This window comes from Pituophis catenifer, unplaced genomic scaffold, assembly GCF_029215685.1.
Source record: "Pituophis catenifer annectens isolate HBS135680 unplaced genomic scaffold, rPitCat1.0.hap2 SCAF_3, whole genome shotgun sequence".
Lineage (NCBI taxonomy): Eukaryota > Metazoa > Chordata > Lepidosauria > Squamata > Colubridae > Pituophis > Pituophis catenifer.
The window spans coordinates 166,870,890-166,890,609 of record NW_027256883.1 but is presented as its reverse complement, the minus strand read 5'-3'; the positions used below and the strand labels follow the sequence as shown (position 1 = coordinate 166,890,609).

Here is a 19,720-nt window from a genome sequence, read left to right as displayed (position 1 = left end):
AATTGATGCATTTGAATTTTGATGTTGAGTAGGCTCCTGAGATTACCATTGACAGCCAAAAAAATCAAACAAATCAACCCCAAATTCTCACTTGAGGGAAAATGGTCAGGCTCAAATTATGCTACTTTGAATACATTATGTGAACCTCTATAAAGAAGGTTCTAATGCTGGGAAAGGTATAAGGAAAGATAAGAAAAAGATGACCAGGAGCAAGATAAATGTAGTCAGTTACAGTGAAGAAGGATCCACCATTGAAAGACCAAGTTAGGGACAGTTTGTCATATAGAAAAATCTATGTGGTTGCTAAGATTTGACACTGACTTGATGGTGTGTAATCAATTAATCAGTTAATCAATCAATATTGTTAATATTGGGTTACTGATCTCAGAAGACATTTTAAAAGTTGCTGATATATGCACATATTGCATACGTAAAAACATCTTATATTTCTCTTTAAACCTGTTTCATTAACTGTTTCAATCTTCAAATATACTTCTAAAACAAAGGTATATACATATACACATACACATACACATAAATACAGATACAAATACATATTTGAAGCCACAGAATATCAGACTTGAATCTAGAAACCAAGTGGTGCTAGCCAAAGAAACAAACCTATATGATAATAGCCCACACTGACCAAATGAAGGATTTTTATAATGGAATGCTGAAGCCAGAATTTATTTAACAAATCTCTCATTCTGGATTCACATTTTCAAAGCTGCTATGGAGAGATAAGAAGTAAACATGTCCCATTATGTATTTCTTCCCACAGTCAATAAATTTTCTGCATATTTCACTTATGAATAGATATAACAATATTGGATATATCCAATGTTATATTCCAAATAAAAATATGACTTCCCATTAGAATTAAATAATTTAAATTAAATGATGTAAACACAAAATATAAAATATAGGGTGATAAATTTCACACTTACACATAATTGGTTAACATTAAAATATTCCTAAAAATACAAAATACAGGCGTGCCTCAGAGATATTGCGGGTTTGATTCTAGACAATTTCAATAAAGCAACTATTGCAATAAAGCAAGTCACACCAATGTTTTGGTATCCCAATGTATATAAAATTGTAGTCTATTCTTAAAAAACAATGTACATACCTTAATTAAAAATACTTTATTGCTTAAAAAAAGGCTAATCATCACCTAAGCCTTCCGTGAGTTGTCATCTTTTGCTGGTTGAAAGTCTTATATAAAAATCTATAATATCTATCAAATGCAATAAACCAAGCACAATAAAATGAGGTATACCTGTGCTATCTTTGGAAAATCAGTTTTTATCTATCACTGATCTAGTTGACTACTTCTTAGCATTTTTCTCACACAGTTGCAATGTTTTTGCACTGCACTTACCAAGTCCTAAGAGTGAAGCTTATCAACTGATTTTCAGACAGCCTGACACTGATTTCGGTTGAGAGGAGGTGAGCGGCCCAAGGTCACCCAACTGGCTTCTGTCCCTAAGGGAAAAATAATCCCTGCATCTCCTCACTACTCCTCCAGTGCCTTAACTGGCTCTCTATCTCTGATCTAGTAAATGCCAACCACTGATAACTTCAAAATAAATCTGCATATATTTTGGCTGCATGTACAAATTCATGCTTAACTTTGTATCTTTATAATAAACTGCAACCACCCTTATTTAAATGTGCAATAAATACTCCATAGTATGCTCAAATCCAATACTGTTCTTACTAACTCTGGTGGATTATTTAAATAAAGCTGACTGCTTTCAGAGAAACTAACTTAAGCTATTTTAATTAGCCTATAAAGCCTCCAAGCTCCCCCTGCTGGATTAAATCCATAAATTCCATGACAAACTGATTTGCTGGCTAATTAATATAGTAAAACAGCGCAAACAAATCTAATATTCAAGGTTATTATGGTAGTGATTTTTAATCGGGAGAAAACTGGATGAGAAAATGTTCAAAGGAAAGTCACATTCTAGACAAGGTTTTTTTCCCCTTGCTCCTGAATGGTTAAACTGAGCTACATTCCCTAATATATAGTAAAATATATAGTGGTAGAAATTCACCCAAATTCAAATAGCACTGTGAATTTGGAATAATTCCTGCGAGAATTTCATAATGGGGCAAATGGTCTCCAGGTAGTCAGTAACCAAAGCCCTTAATTATTTCCTATCACTTCCAAACTGTACAACTGGACCAGTAGTAGGTTTCAATTTAGTTTGCTACCAGTTCGCTCGTGCATGCACAATGCTTCTGTGCATATGCAGAAGGAACTGGGTGGGGCCTCCTGTTGCTGCCGCTACCGGTTTGCCTGATCCGGGACGAACCGGTAGCAACCACTGGGCTATTAACTTATTGCAAGTTTGAAGGCTTGGACTTATATCCCAGCCTATTTTCCATAAAAAGAAAAAGATAACACACATCAGGCTACATACAGGTCTCACTGCTGTCACTTTAATACCAGTCATCTCCGCTTCCCTGTTCACAGAATCTCTGTCTGAGGATCTTCCACTGGCTAGGCTGTCCAAAGAATGACAGGAGGTTGCATTGTACAGTACTTCATATGGACACTCTTCTGGCTTGCCATCAACATCTGTTATCAAGTCTGTCACTGCTTTCTCCACATTCCCTATAGAAAGCAAACATGTTAAATCAGAAACAGTTCTATACATCTTCAGTAGCTGAAGTGATCCTATTCACAACTCTGTTCTTTGAAATCCTGGCTACAATCATTCCTTTCCACAATGCCAGAGACATAAAAGGTGGATTTCATTATTTCCATAATTTTCTAATTCATATATCACCTTTGCATATGGCCTGGGAACTGGAGTCATAATATACTTTGTCCACATCTGCAGTTATTTTGACGAGGGAATATGGGGGTGGAGAGAGAACTAGTACTTGACCCCTACAGATTACCAGTGAAATACACTAGATTTTTAAAAATCTTCTTTCACATTATTTTTAATATCTGTTTTAAGTTCTTGAAGGAGATGATGTAGCAATATTGTGGAAGCCATTCCAGAATGTTCTTTATAATCCAAATTAGCTCAGGTAGAAACAGTACTATATGAATCTTCTCAATAGTGAGAGTTTATCTGAACTGAAATGATAAGTTTTTTAAGGAACTAGCTGTAGATAAGAGCCGAGCTATGGGAAGAAGAGAACATTTGTTGTATTTTAAGAAAAGGTGAATTGTTTATACTTGTGGGAAAAGCATAAATCATTTCTTTATATTTCCTTTTTTTCTATATTCTTATTTTCCTTCCTTTTCTATCTTGTCTATTTTCTTTTTTTTCTCTGCACTATGTTTTAGTTTATATTAGTTTTTCGTTGTTGCAGCTGTAATTTTTTATAAAATTGCTATTAAATAATTTAATACATTTCATATTTTACCTTGAGGTATTCGAACTGAAGTTTCAATAGAAGCAGTTAAAGGTGGCGATGTCTTCTCTTCTGCTGTTGCAAGATTCTTTCTTGTTGTACAGTCTGAACAAATAAAAGAACAACAGAAATAAGGTGCCATGTAAGATACTTATTACCTGAAGTCTTAAAAAACAAAATACAGTAATCTATTTTTCATATATTTGGATACGTTCTGCATATTTACTATGGGTGAATACAATGTTGTCATTTTACTAATATAGGTAGTCCTTGCTAGCTTTTTGGCTAGAACGATAACACACACAGAAACTCAGAAAGGCTGGCCTTTCTACCCTTCAGAAACGTCATGTTTGCCAACTTTCTAGCCAGGAACACAATATTTCTGAAGGGTAGAAAGGTTAACACACTGCAACTATTCTGAAGGTGTAGCCAGAGAATTAGGAAACAGGATGTTTCTGAAGGCTAGAACCTTCATTGCCTGAGGGTCTTCATAGCCTTCAGAACAATCATGGGAAAAGCACCAGCCTCTTCCTATCCTTCAAAAACATCATGTTCACTAGCTTTCTAACCTAGCAAACATGATGTTTCTAAAGGTTAAAAAGGCTCTTTTATAGCCTTCAGAAACAACATGTTCACTAGCTGCCTGGCGGAGACTCACAGTGGCTTGGCACACCTGACAGTAGCTTCACAAAAAGGCAAAGGTAAGGGGACCTGAGTATAGTGGGGTGGGAGAAGTAGGTAGGGAACAGGCTGAGGCCTCCAGGGTTGCAGCAGTTTTATGTGCGCTAGTCGATCAAATGAGCCACTGAGTTGTGGGAGAGATAGGTGAGTGGGGGGAAAAGGTTTGCAGCAGCCCTCAATCATAAGGGAGGTCAGACTTTTGCTCAAATTTTGCTCACATGATCACGGGGCACTGCAACAGCTGTAACTTCTGTCAGGGGATGTTTCTCCATTCAGCAGAAATTTATAATTTCAAATGAGGACTGAACTTAAGTTGGTCTTAAGTTGAGGACTTTAAAAATAATAGATCATGACTTTATCCCATCTTCTTAGATTTCCATTTTTCTTTAGTTCATTCCTTTCAGGAGGGCCTTTGTAAAGTAAATGAAAAGTGGAAGGGAAGGAAATAGGGGGAAAAAACCCTTACTTCTGCTTACCTCTTTTTGACATGCTGACACTGGATTTACATAATATTAAATCTGTCCTCTGTAGTCTCTCCAAGTGTAAAGACTTCTTTTCTTCATGCAAATATTAGTGAAGGCCGCTTCCACAACAGTATTAAATGGCCAACAGGGAAGATCTGTGGGATTCCCCGTTTTGTATCTCAATCCCGATGCATTTGCACTATTCTTTCACTAGTCCATCATTAAAAATGACTCCATTTCAGGGGTGGGTTCTAAAATTTTTTACTACCGATTCTGTGGGCATGGCTTATTTTGTGGGCGTAGTTTGATGGTCATGTGACAAACAATTCTTTAGGATTTAGCAGAGGTACTAGTCTACCAGGCTTTTAAATGCTTGCAGAGCCGTACCGGTCTACCTATTTGTTTTTGGAGCGCACTGGTCTACCACCACACTGCCTTTTACCACTGATCAGCTGTAGGGAGGCCCTTTGAAGCACTGCGGCAAGAGTTTAAACAGTTTTTTGCCGCTCTGCCACCGCTGAGAGCATGGGAAACCGTTTTCAGGCAGCTTGGCCTCAATTGCCAATCTACCACCACCGAGCGGTTTATAATGAGCCGATCAGTTCTAGCCAATCAGTTGGGAGGCTTCTTGGCTTCTCAATTTAAAGCTAAGGTGTCTTGTTTTTTTTCCTCTTCTTTGTCAAATGAGCCCTGATTTTTTTCCTTCTAGCCGATCAGTTGGGACTCAGGAGGCAGCGAATAGATTGGGGGCGGGGCCAGGCAGAGGTAGTATTTACCAGTTCTCCGAACTACTCAAAATTTCCACTATCGGTTCGCAAGAACCGGGGAGAACAGGTAGCAACCAACCACTGCTCCATTTACAAACCCATCTATTAAGGATGCATTAATCTGCAAACAATTTATGATTGGAAAATGGTTCTATTTTACTTTTCTTCCTCTGCCTACTTAATGCTATTGTGCATCTTGCAATATAGATGATTTTCAAAGTGTCTGACCTGGAGGTTATAAATCTCAAAAATAAACAAGGGATGCATTACATCCATAACTAATTTGAAATGGGATAAAAAAATACAATGCTGAGGAGACAATGATCAAATTGAGTAAAAACCAGGAAACTATCAACTTAATGCCATATTTTCAGGAAGTACAAAAGTAAGGGAAAACATCTTTTTGCACAATCTAGTTTTCTTTGTATCCACATTGTATTTAATTGAGCAATGTAGGTCTTTTAGAAATTGCCTAACTGAAAAACAACTCACACATTTTATGGCTCTTAGTGTCTGATGTTAGTGTGCTTCCTATTTCTCCACTTTTGCCCTCTGTTCTTTTATGTTTAATTATTTACCTTCAATGAGAGCTGCTATTTGTTGGCTTTTTTGAGAAGGAAGTTCTCTGACAATCTCCAAAGCGGTCAAGCTTCTGTTATCCTTTATATTCACATCAATGCCTTCAACACAGAGAGAAACTTGACATTATATACAGTAATTCAGAAATGTTGCATATACTCACACAGCAAAATGTGGTAGAAATGTAACTTGCCTTAATCACTTCCTCCTCCTAAATGTACATTTTGGCCCTACATCTATGCTCATTAATTATTATTATTGGTTAAAGCTGCCCTTATGCCATATGAAGGCTCTTAATTTTAGAAGAAACATTTTTAATTTGGGAAGCGCTTTTATTTTAATTATATTTTATTTTATTATAATTTTAAGTCAAGTTTATTTTATTGTATTTTTTAATAAGAAGCACATAAGCCTATACTTAAATGAAGCAGAATAGGAATACTTAAAATAATAAAGCAATAAATATATGTTAAATTATATCTTACAATTCAATTGCAGTGAAAGCAAATAATAATTTCAGAAGGGAAATGAATATACTTTTTTGGAGTATACAACCTCCTGATCTCCAAATCAAATCAGAGGTTCTAGCAATTCCCACTTAACTCTTGTTAATTTTCCTAGTTTATACTTAAATTTCATGAGGCTTTAGCTTGAAGGAGCAATTGAAAAAGGAGGGTGAAAGATTCAAATTAAATTATGTTGCTCATTCTTAAGAACAATACTTAAACCTGCTGAATGTTTACAACACTAAGACCACCAACAAAAAAGGAAATTCAAAAATATGTTAAAAAGATCCTCACCTGCAGCTAGCAATATCTGTACCACATCTGTTTTGCCAAACAAAGCAGCTTCATGCAAAGCACTGCCTTTTTCTGTCTGTAAAACAAGCATGGGTTGAGAATGCCATCAGAAAACGATAAAAGTGTATGTCCAGGTAGCTGCTTCACAAACAGAACAGTGGTGGGTTTCACTTACCTTTGCTACCTGTTCACTCGTGCATCACTTCTACGTATGCGCAGAGTGTATTTGATGACGTCTGGGCGGGTGGGCGGAGCCTCCCGCTGCTGCTACTGGTTCGCCTGAACCAGGGCAAACCAGTAGCAACCCACCACTGAAACAGAAGCTTTTTGTTTGTTTATTTATTAGAATTTGTCAAACAAAAAAGAAGAACAAAAAACCCCACAATGACAGGGACGATAGGCACATTAGTGCACTTATGCACCCCTCTACTGACCACTTAAGTATGATGTGAAATCAATTTGTGACTGAAACTGTGAAAATTTGTAGCTGAAACAACTGAATCAGATAGAGCATTCCAGACTTTGACAACTCTATTACAGAAATCATATTTCTTACTGTCAAGTTTAGAACAATTTACATTGAGTTTAAAGCGGCTGTTAGGGTACGTATTATTGCAATTAAAACAAAAAATGTCATTTACAGGTAAAACATTACTACATATCATTTTGTATACAATACCTAGGTCTGACCGCAAGTGATGCAGTTCTAAGTTATCAAAACCGAGAATTTCAAGCCTAGTAACATGGGGAATTCTATTGTGCACAGAAGAGTGCAAGACTTTTCTTGTAAAATATGACTGAACCTGTTCAATTGTACTGATGTCAGATATATGGTGGGGATTCCAAACAGTTGAACAGTACTCTAAGACTGGTCTAGCATAAGTTTTATAAGCTCTAATTAGCAAAACAATGTTTCCAGGAAAAAAAACTGCGCAAAATTAAATTTACAACTCTTAATGCTTTTTTAGCAACGCTATTACAGTGAACTTTGGAGCATAGATCGTCAGAGATAAGTACACATACCATATTTTCCGGCGTATAAGACGACTTTTTAACACATGAAAATCTTCTCAAAAGTCGGGGGTCGTCTTATACGCCGGGTGTCGTTATCCTGTAACCAGGCAGACCAGCCCGAAAGGGTCTGACGAGCCAAGCTTTGACCATCCCAGCTGAGTTGCCTGCTAATCAGGCAACTTAGCTGGGATCGCCAGAGCCATGTAAAAGAAAAAAAGTTTTCCCCCCTCCAGCTTGCTTATCTTAGCTGCTAGTCGCAACGCTTGCCTTGCTTCGCTTGCCTGCAATCCATTCCATCAGCAAGCAATTCCCTGCCTGCAATCAAGCAGGCAGGGAGTTGTGGACTTCAACTCCCAAAATTCCTCAGCCAGCAAAGCAAAGCTGGCTGAGGAATTCTGGGAATTGAAGTCTACAAGTCTTAAAGTTGCCAAGGTTGGAGACCCCTGTTCTATTGGGTAAGTTTTTCCCCCCTTTGGGAGCTTTAAAAAAAATAGTTAATTGGGGGTTTTTTTAGTTGTTCTTTTTTAGACCTAGCCATCTAAATTTAGCTTTCATTTAAAAATTAAAATAAAATAATATTTGTGCAGCTTTCTGAGATTTAGTGTGTTTCTGTAGTGTTTCACTCTAACTACACAAACACACAAAATCTCACAAAGCTGTATGTGGAATTTTGTGTGTGTAAAGTGTGAAAGATGTTTTTTTGGGCTTTTTGTGGCTATGTGAGGTTCCTGCTTGTTGTAGGGGCCATTATGGGTCTAGCACAGCTGCTTTTACATTGTGGGTGAGCCAGTTGATGTTTTTTAATTTTTATTTGGTGTGCGTTGGAAGAGGGGTAGTCTTATACGGCGAGTATAGCCCAAACCCTATATTTTAACAGGAACAGTCGGGGGTCGTCTTATACGCCGGAAAAAAACGGTAGATCTTTGACAAAGTGAGGGTCATCAGCTAGTTAAATACCACCTAGCTTATACTTGACATTCTGATTACGTTTACCAATATGAAAGACAGAGCATTTATTGATCGAAATTTGAAGTTGCCAAATAGATGACCATTCAGACACTGAGTCGAGATCACTTTGCAAAACAACAGAATTATCTGCAGTATTTGTTGCTGTTTATTCCAATTTAAAAACCAGCTTCTTTAAAAATGCAGGCTGATCACTCTAAAAATCAATCAATAAGAAATTACAACTAATAAAAAAACCCTCTGAATTTCCCTTTGAATTTGAAACAACCCCCCCCCCAAACAATATCCAGTTGAAAATACAGGATTCAAGCACCACAAGTTCTCTAGCTTACAATTAGAAGAAACCTAGATTTCTGGAGTAAAACAGATCCCGTTAAACTTGAAACAATTTCAAAGCATAATTCTATTAAATTTCAAACTTAACATGAATTCAAAATAAACTTATTTAACAATCTTTTGTATTTGTTGGAATTATAGGCTGCTTCAATTTGCCAATTCTGAGCAGCATATAATTGGGGTTTTAAAACATATGATGAAGTAAAACAGTGATTAGAAAAGTTCTTATTGAACAGGGAGCTGTGATACTAAATCTGATCCTGAGACATTACTTTAATGTTTAAACTCTTCACACACAAATTTAAACAAATACCTGGTAGTTGTTATCCATGCCAGCCTCCAGAAGTACATGAACAACAGCTTTATGGCCATTTCTAGCTGCCAGATGTAAGGGAGTGTGTTTCTTAGTATTGCAACTTAATAGATTGGGATGAGCATTAAGCAACATCTTCACAACCTCTAGTCTCCCATAGAGAGCAGCTAAATCAAGAGGAGTCTCAAACTTGTTATTGCGCATAGTAGGATCAGTCAACTCCTCCAGAAGAACCTTCACCACTTCGGTATGGCCATACTGAGCTGCACAGTGCAATGCTGTCTCATTGTCGTTATTCTAAGATTACATAAATATAAAAACCATTAGAGTTTAGAGACAATTATAATAAACAGAACATTCGTTTTAAACATAAGTGTATTAAAACTGTTCCAATTCTTTTCCACTATGCATGCAGTGGCTTAGTGAGTACATCATGGTCTCATTGTTATTTATATGTGCACACATTCAGACATTTGCTACAGAAAAAAAAAAAGATGAAATATCTATTATTGCATTTTGAGATTATTACTTCTACTGTTCTATAATGTTCTCCATTTTTAAAACTCACCAAGCATTACTTATCCATTCAATAAAAGTTACTATAATGTCTACAAACTTACATTTTGCAAACCAACAACTTGATAATATAGTATTTCATAACTGTGTTCTTTCTCTCTGGAGAATTCACCTTTTATTAATTAATCTGACGTTATGTTGTTATTACATTTAATTTTTATTTTATACAAAAGGCCGCTGCTATTAGGAAAGTATAACTAATATTATCAATTTATGGAAACTAATTATCTGTCAAGAAACAGCTCTTTCATGTGACCACATGCTTTTTTGAAATTGGACTTCATAAGTAATATCGGGAAGTCACTGAAGTATAAAATAACATTGGGTTAAACCCCATGTGTAAACCTAAGTACTTTAAGATTCTAGTTGATATGTAAATGGACACAAAAATTTCATTCAAACTGTTAGTGTCTTTAAACATTTAAATGGTGTGTGTGTGTAATTATAATGGCTAAATGTACATAAACAAAACCCTGGCTTCACCAGAAATGTTTCAATTGATAAAAAATAAACAAATTAGAACTTTTAACAGTTGTACAATACTGGACAAAATATAACAGAGGTAGGTTTGTGATTTATTTTTGTTCTAGCACTATCAACAATGTTCAATGTCTCATGGGCACATGACAAAACTAGCTGAAACAGAAAGGAAATAGATGAACAGTCAGACTGCTTTACAAAAAATACATGGAATGTACAAATGACAGTTACTATGAACAATGACAGACATGCACAAAGGTTTGAAAAATTGAGGAGGACACTTCCAACGATGGCAAAGAAACAATTCAAGCCAAACATTTGCCAAGGAAAAACAGATTTATAGTGAAGGTGATTCTAAATGAGGTAATGCATCATTCAGCAGCATGCAGAGAATCTCACCATGAATAGAGGGGAAAGCTAATGGTTTAGGATTTATAATTAAGATGTAGGGTTTAATGAAAGATAATGAAGAACAGTGGTATCTTCTAGCCACATTATATTACAAACTATACATAATGTACTACATCAGTAAACATCGGGGGGGGGAGGAGACATCAACTGGACTAAAGATAGTTCTCGGCTAAATTGAGTTCAAATCCTAGGGGTTTTATGGACATATAGATACAGGGTTTTGGCCAAAGTACAGAAGTATTTTGCCACTGTCATCTTCCAAGATTTTTTTTCCAATTGCACAGTCTAACCTACAGCCCTAACCTGACCCTTTGTTATCCCATCAATAACTAGGCCTACTGCTGCTTTTCTTGTGGGAGAAACAAGGCCAGCCTTTTTAGAAAAAAAAATGATTAGTATGATTAATATCTTACTGTTGCCATCAAACTCTCATTTGCCTTTTAACCAAGTCATTAATTAGACATTTAAATTTGCTGCTCAACAACACCTGAAGATAGGTATTTCTGAAATGCAAAATTTTATAAATCCTTATAAAGCCCATGTTTGATTTCAAGTTTGTGGCAACAATTATTTTTATTTATTCTATTCTAACAAATTTGGATGCCACTTTTCAAAACCAGTGAAATCTACAAGTGTTCAAATCCAGCTGTGTATCCAAATAGCTGCACATCTGACAGAACTTAAATCTGAAAATCTTCATTAGAAAATAGGATGAAATTGCTACTCATTAAAAGGATGGCCCGGAGTGTTCCCTGATTTTCAAAAGCTTTAGTCTATTAATGCAAAAATGTCCAAGATTGATTTCTATAATTTTTAAGAAAAAAAGGAGGAAAAGCATCATCTGAAAGTCAAAATAGTGGTCCGCAGCTTAAACAGCTCTTTTTTTGCCCACTGATCCCTTTATCTTGAAGACTAAGGAATGCTTCTCATGGATATATGAACTAACAGTTGCCAATGTATACTTGATTTGCAATTGGTACAGTACAAAAGTAATAATTTGTATGTAAAAGCACTAAATATTAAACAGAAGCCGATAAAACTGAGACCGTAATCATAATTGGCAAAGAAACCCAAAGAAACTCTATGAAAAAATAGTTGAGGGAAAGGATAAAGCAGTGACTTAAAGTGAGGTAATTTTTAACTATATTAACGGTAGAAAAAATATTTACAATTTTTATGTATGATCATACAATGTTTTTATGTATCATGATTCCTTTATGCATTTTGTATTCAAAAACTGTTAAGTCATTTTGAATATGCATACATTTAATCTCAGTAGTTGGTTTATAGTGGGGCTTCTTCTGACAGTCAGATCAAAGTACCTTTTAACTATAAACAAATGTACATATATAATTCAACTGGGAAAAAATGCACAAATGTCTAATTAACAATTTGTCGAAGTCCACTGTTTAACTATCATTCCTCATCTATACTGAAATGCCTGCCATCACAAATTAAACATTCATAAGCATTTCCCCTAGTTTTCTGTGTGCCTTATATGAAGTAACAAAAATCTGTGTTTGCGGACACAAGTCTTCGGGTCAGGATTGACTCCTGGCAACTGTCCGGACAAGTTCCAGCAGTTCATAAGATTTTAGAAATGGTTTGCCATTGCCTACTTCCTAGGGTTGATAGAAAATGACTGGCTCAATATACCCAGATGGTCTTGGCCCCTAAGGTGGGATGACAACTCGCAGTCTTCCAGTTTCTAACTTGATGAATGCCTCAAACTCTATATCAAACTGGGTCCCAAACAAAACCTCTAGTAGTACTTTAAAAAAATGTTTTGTGAAATAAAAAGCATACTTTCCAGTTAGTCCAGAATACCCCAGTCAGCCTTGGGAATTCTGGGAGTTGAAGTCCACTCAACTTCAAGACAAGATTGAGAAACATTGATCTACTATACGGAGAAGATCAGCATAACTCTCAGAAGTATTTTTTAAAATAACGTATTTTATTATATATTCATTTCTATGCAGTTTAGCCTTCCAAGTGAGCTTAGAGAAATATGCTTCTAGGGCTGGAATAGTTTAAACCGTTTGATTTTATAGTATTCACTAATTAAAAATAATACTAAGCTACAAAAGGCTTAGAAAATAGCCTTATAGAAACATATTCATCTCACTTTCTTCTTCAGCCTTTTTAAGATGTAAAATATCTTTTATTTAAACAGACATTAATGCTCTCCAGATTTCCAGAGGGATCTGGCTTGGCGGAAACAAAACAATGAATAAGCCAGAGGTATGCACTTTTTTTTCTATATCTTCACCTTACTGTTGCTGGCATTTCTACTAAAGATTACAGAGAATAGAACAAGGGGCATTTTTGTGTACTTTTGGCATTTTAGGGTTTGATTTATTACCTACTTAGATCATATTCAGAGAAACTGATGGCTTACAGATCATGTTTTTGCTTCCACCCAGAAACGAAGAAAACCAACTAAGAAATAATTTAAAAAGCACCATAAACTCTATACTGCAAATAAAGTGGTGGGAAACTACATGTGGCAAGAATGACATTTGCCTGAAATAATTATTGTATTAAAAATTAACTTCATTGAGTCAATTTGGTATCACTTTTCTAGCTAAATGATCAAATGCCTTGTGGATCATAATTGTAACATTTTATCATGAGGTGTATATTATAATGGCTCATATAATGTGTGATAATTTATAGAAATGTATAACTCCTAGCAACATTCTTTTTCATTTAATGGAAAAATGTATCACCAAGAGTATCTACTTTTTCTTGTATAAATCTCACAAGTAGATAGTGACTTGTTATTATTAATCTGTGGTACAGATTTTTGAACACCACACAAATTAAGTATGAGAGTTTGGAATTTGGAGTTTGGAATTAGAGCGCTCCATGGCTTAGGACCAGGGTACTTATGGGACCGCCTTCTGCCACCAGTAGCCTCTCACCGGCCAGTACACTCACATAGAGAGGGGCTCCTCAGGATACCGTCGGCCAAACAGTGTCAACTGGCGGCCCCCAGGGGGAGAGCCTTTTCTGTGGGGGCACCTGCTATCTGGAATGAGCTCCCCCCAGAGATACGGAGAATCCCGAATTTACGCACCTTCCGCCGTGCCCTCAAGACCTATTTATTTCAACAGGCTGACCTGGCCTAACTTCCCTTTTAATTGTAACTTTTAAAATTGGTTTTAAAACATTAGGGGTGTTTTAAATTGTTTTGGGCCAAATTATTTAATAGGTTTTTATATTGTCTTTTAAATTTTGTAGTTTGTGTGTTTTATCTTTCTGGCTGTTCACCGCCCTGAGTCCTTCGGGAGTAGGGCGGTATATAAATCTAATAAAATGAAAATGAAATTAAATTAAAAAGATCTATTCAGGCACAGAGAATTAGTTTTAGAGTTTTTTGGATTCCAGTTTTGGTACTTAAGTAAATTATATTGCTTAATGTTCTAACTTATTTAGAGATAGCCAAGGCAATCACAAATTTCATAAATTTCCTAGCTAAATATATATACACATTCTGCAATAAAAATCCATTATGACAAAAGTGATTATACTCCTTTGTTTAGGTGCAAATATTTCAACTGTTATAATAAAGGAATATATGAATTATCAAAAAGAAAAAATAATTCGATCTATTATTTAAATTGGTAGTTTTCTACAATGATTTTAAAAACATTATTCTGTGGTGGTGCAGTGGTTAGAGTGCAGTACTGCAGGCTACTTCTGCTGACTGCCGGTTGACTGCAATTTGGCAGTTCAAATCTCACCAGGCTCAAGGTTGACTCAGCCTTCCATCCTTCCAAGATAGGTAAAATGAGGACCCAGATTGTTGGGAGCAATATGCTGACTCTGTAAACTGCTTAGAGAGGGCTGAAACAGCACTGTGAAGCAGTATATAAGTCTAAAGTGCTATTGCTATTATTTCAACTTCTGATTTAAATTTCAGCATTCATCATTGAGTTTATCTACTTTAGACTGAAAAATACAGAGACAGAATATGGCAGTTCTGAAACATCCTTAATGTCTAAAAACTGTCATAGACATATAGGAAAAACTGAGCAAAAGCAGAGTGATGCTGCAATCCTCACCAAAACTTATACATTATGAATCTTAGTACAATGCAGACTATCATTTACCATATCAAACATTAATGTTTACTCTACATTTACAGAGTATATTCACTGTGAATCTATAAAAGCATGTAATTTAAACTAATTCACCCTATTTATCTCCAACTTTGATAATCTTAATATATTTAAAAGCATACCAATTGGAGCCCAATTTGATTTAGACCTTAAAAAATCAATATTTAAGATGCTCCAATTTGATGGTCTGAAAATTAAAATAATAATTTACAACAAATATTTTGAGATTCATTATAACAAGGAATCACTTAAGATACTTCTAAATATTAGATAAGATTATCTGTGAAGTAATTTAAGATTTTCAGGATTTTTAGATTTGCTTTTCTGTTTTTGCTTTATGATTACTAGAAGCAGAAGAATGGGCCATATTCAGTTAAAGAAACAATCAGATGTGAAAAAGGAACGAGTGAAATAAGGAAAAAAATGTACATACATTCACACAAATGGATACATGAATACATCCATACAGACAATAAAGGCATTGTTGTCCTCATAAAAGAACTAACAAAAATAGTTCTCTTATGTGTTATGTAGCATACAAAATGCTACACTATTAGTAAAATGAAGTTCAGTATTGCTAAGAATGCATACCTTTTTTGGACAGTATACCATAAACATAATCAGTATTATTCCCTTTCTTATTAAATAGAGAAACAATACCAGAATGTTTTGAATTTATATATTTGAATGCTATTATTGATTTGGGAATCAACAAGTACCCCAAATCTACCAAGTCAAAAACAATGGTAGACCTTGCTAAGCATCAAGTAAACTTTTACCAACCAGCCAAATCAAACATGGCTTAATACAAATTTCACATTAAAGAGATTGCATTTTCAGTCCTCCATGGCCATTCCCAAATAGGCAATATCAATGAACTAGATGACAAGGCTTCTGAAAGCACAAAAATACAACTTGGAGTAATGATATAGTGAAATCCTGTCAGCGAAGTACACACCTTGGCATTGATATAAGGGTCAAAGGGGCCGTACTTTTTGAGTTCTTTGATCTCAAGAGCATTCTACAAAAAGGAGAGGAAAAGAAAATGTGATGATGAAATGGCAGGATATAGTAAAAAAGCAGTGAGTGATTCTGAAGGGGAGAAATGATAGAACATGACAATATTTCATTCCAATGAAAAGCAATTAATTAAACTAGCCATTCCAGCTGTCAATAGTTGATTAACATGCAAAGCTCAACTAAAAATCTTAACTTCTCTATTTAACACTTCACTATGACATCTTACAAATATTTGGCCTCATGCTAGCTATAGATTGCAAGAGCCTTCATTTTCATATGGCCCCATCCAATTTTTTAAAGAATTGCAAATGGCATTATAAAATTTAAAAAGTTAACACTGAAATGACTGACAAAGTTGTCGCCTAGAATCACAATAAACAATGTCTGACAAAAAAGATTTTCAAACAATATTAAAAAATTTTTGAATGTGTACATTTGGCTATTCAATCACAAAAAATATTACTAGCCAGCAAAGGAACTTCTTTGAATATTTGTAAGAGACTATGTTAAGCTACTTGTTAACACAGATAATAAGTCTCAGAGTCAGGGGCCTATTATAGAGATGGAATTTTAACTTTAACTCTGAACAAGGTGTTCAGTCCTAATTTGGTTGCAAGTTGGCCTAAAGTAGTAGTGTAATATGGATAATGCTTCCTATCAGAAGCGAATACATAGCTTTAAAAATTTTTACTTTCCACAAGAAAAATGTTATGTAGATAAGATACCCCTGGGGGCTCATTCTTGGTGATACCCCTTCTGTGGTATAATTTACGGCTGGATACCCAGTGTTCCTCAACATTATTGATCTTCAAAAGGGTTATGAAAACTTTTTTAGAAAATGCATTCGTGGAAGTGGAGGTTTAGCCTACTCCATGGATGTCACTTAATGTCTGTTAAATGTTTTATGTGAGGTAAGTTTTGATCCTTTGTTTGGCTTTCTGTAAGCTACTTTGACCTCAGGGAATAGGAATTCAGCAGTGTAGACATCATAATAAATAAATGCATACATACAACTAAAAATGCAAGTGAAATAATTTCATGAGAAAACTTACTAGTATTCCCACTATTTCTATTTTTCTATTTACCAGTCCCAGTTTAATTTGGAGCAATATTGTAAGAGTTTACCTGGTCTCCAAATCAATACTAGCACTATGAGGTGTATATGTCCACATTTGTACACAAGAAAGTTTTCAATCATACAAGTCAAATGGCAGCATTTTAAACAACAGAAATAATTACCGTTTTTCTTCCATTTAAGCACAGCATTTTAGTAAATTAATTATTAATGTCTGAAAGCTGTATTGTAGTTAAATGCACAAGATTAGCTTACTAAGCATAAGTAGCAAAGCAGTATAAGCTAACTACAAAATATGGCAAAAAGAGAATAAAGCTATTTAGAATTGCTTCACCACAAAAATAAACTGATGTACCAACTACATCAAGTTTCAAATTGTCCAGAAAATCGTGGTGCGGGGTGGGGTATAGGAATAATGGTTAAAATCCTCCCATTGAATATGAACCAATTTAGTCATTGTTCATTTCTACAGTTCTCAATCTGATCAACCAAAAATACAGCTTTCAGGATACAATTTTTCAAATTTGCTGAACAATTATAGTTGTTTAACCTTTAGCTGTTTCTCAAGCAGGATGTCAAACAACAAATTTACTCTTGTAGATGCTGTATTCACTCCCTCCTATGGAACAATATAACAAACGTTGTAAGATCATTAAGAGCACAAAAAGAGGAATGTATTCAGACCTGCTCATTTACTTTAGTGTGGGAGGGTCCTTGGTGTATTAGCAGTTTCACTATTTCAGCATCTCCCTTCCAAGCTGCCAAATGGAGAGGATAACAGCCTTTGCAGTCAGCCACATTCGTTAACGCATCATTTCTCAACAGAACTTCCACAACATCCCTGAGGACAGAATAATGCCATGAAATTTCAGAAGAATTCTGGATACGACAATCAAAATCAAATAGTAAATTGGATAAATGTATTAATAAAAATATCAGTTTGTATACTGTCTACTTGGAAAACATTTCCAAATTCAAATATTCACCACGGTTCCTTAAGAACTGGAATATGAAAACAGCCTATTGTTCATCCACCAAAAGAAAATAAGGCTGCCATCTACTCTGGGAGGTAACTTTCAACCTAGCTGATGAAATAGATCTATATAAACGGGCTTAGGGTCAAGCATTAGGAGCTGTCAAACTATTTAGTAAGGGTGTATTACTATTATTCTTCTCATCTTTCCTATTACCTATCTCCTTTTCTACTTATGACTATAACTTTGTTCCTTGTATCTTTATGACTTATATTGTTTTATTTAGTTCTCCTGACTCGCTGCTCAGACATTCCTACGGCTGGGTTATCCTCACTCTTAATTCATTCGACTGAGTGCCAATCATTTCTCTCTGAAGCTGGTCACGCCCACCTCACGGCTATCCCAGCAGTCTTTTTCACTCAGTCGATGGTGCCAGACTTGACTGCCTTTACTGCGATATTTGACTAAGCTTTATTCTCAAAAAAATCTGTTTTCTTGGATAGTGAGAGCTGCGCAACGTGGGATTCCCCTCAGAAGGCAGGTGGCTGCCTTGGTTACAGTCTTTGTCAGAGACAATCAGCAATCCTTGTCTCATGATTCCCGGATACGGTCCTTCCTTCAAGGTGCGACTAACTTGCGGCCTCCAGCAATACATCACTATCCCACATGGGATCTTACGCTCGTTCTACAAGCTTTGACTTCGCATCCCTTCGAACCTCTCCGTTCTGTCAGTCTGCGCTATCTTACCTTGAAAATGGCCTTGTTGGTGATAACATCGGCCCATCGAGTCTCCGAAATTGCAGCCCTTTCTATCAGGAGGGACCTTTGTGTCTTCTATCAGGACCGGGTAGTTCTCAGATTGGACCCGGCATTTATTCCCAAAATTAACACTCATTTCCATCGTATGCAGGACATTGTTCTTCCAAATTTTTGCCCGGATCCCCGTCATCCTTCTGAAAAATGTTGGCACAGGTTGGATGTGTATCGTGCCCTAAAGCACTATATTAGTAGGACTGCCTCCTTTAGAAAGACGGAGGCATTGTTGATGTCCTTCCTGCCTTCCTCTCTGGGACAGAAGGTCTCTTCTGCTACTGTGGGCAGATGGCTTAAAGCCTGTATTTCTAAAGCGTACGATTTGAAGGGTGGTCCAGTTCCGGGACAAATCTTGCCCCATTCTACACGCAGTGCCACTACACCAGCAGCCTGGGCTACTCAGGCCTCCATAGATGACATTTGTCAAGTGGCCACTTGGTCTTCGCTTTCCTCAATTGTTAAACATTACCATTTGGATGTTTATGCTTCTGGTGATGCCTCCTTCGACAGATGTGTTTTACAATCAGTAATATCTTTCCTTGGCCAGGAAAGAGCTTCAATTCCCATCCTGGGGCTGTAAGCTTGGGTATGTCCCAGCCGTAGGAATGTCTGAGCAGCGAGTCAGGAAAACGGACGTTGCTTACCTGAATGTCCCTTTTATGCTCGCTGCGAAGACATTCCATCCCGCCCATGATCTCGCCGTTCCCTGGCCTTGGGTGGGGTTTTCTTCTTGTTCCCTCTACAGCTGTTACCGTGTGATGTCTGGATCCTCTCTGGGTCTACCTTCATCTGTTGTGGAATCGCCTTCGTAAAAAAGACTGCTGGGATAGCCGTGAGGTGGGCGTGACCAGCTTCAGAGGGAAATGATTGGCACTCAGTCGAACGAATTAGAGTGAGGATAATCCAGAGGTAGGAATGTCTTCGCAGCGAGCATAAAAGGGACGTT

General features: G+C 36.3%; 1 protein-coding gene across 3 annotated transcripts in view; it reads right to left on the bottom strand.

Moving 5' to 3' along the window:
* Positions 1-19,720, bottom strand: part of ANKS1A (ankyrin repeat and sterile alpha motif domain containing 1A) — a 124,776-nt gene that overhangs the window by 66,345 nt on the left and 38,711 nt on the right. For all 3 annotated transcript variants that reach the window (XM_070941503.1, XM_070941504.1, XM_070941505.1), the window contains 7 exons: positions 17,672-17,828; positions 15,851-15,913; positions 9,302-9,598; positions 6,673-6,748; positions 5,872-5,973; positions 3,394-3,486; positions 2,433-2,626 (listed from right to left, as the gene is read on the bottom strand). In XM_070941503.1, coding sequence (XP_070797604.1) covers positions 2,433-2,626; positions 3,394-3,486; positions 5,872-5,973; positions 6,673-6,748; positions 9,302-9,598; positions 15,851-15,913; positions 17,672-17,828 — 982 coding nt within the window. The remainder of the gene's footprint in view (positions 1-2,432; positions 2,627-3,393; positions 3,487-5,871; positions 5,974-6,672; positions 6,749-9,301; positions 9,599-15,850; positions 15,914-17,671; positions 17,829-19,720) is intronic.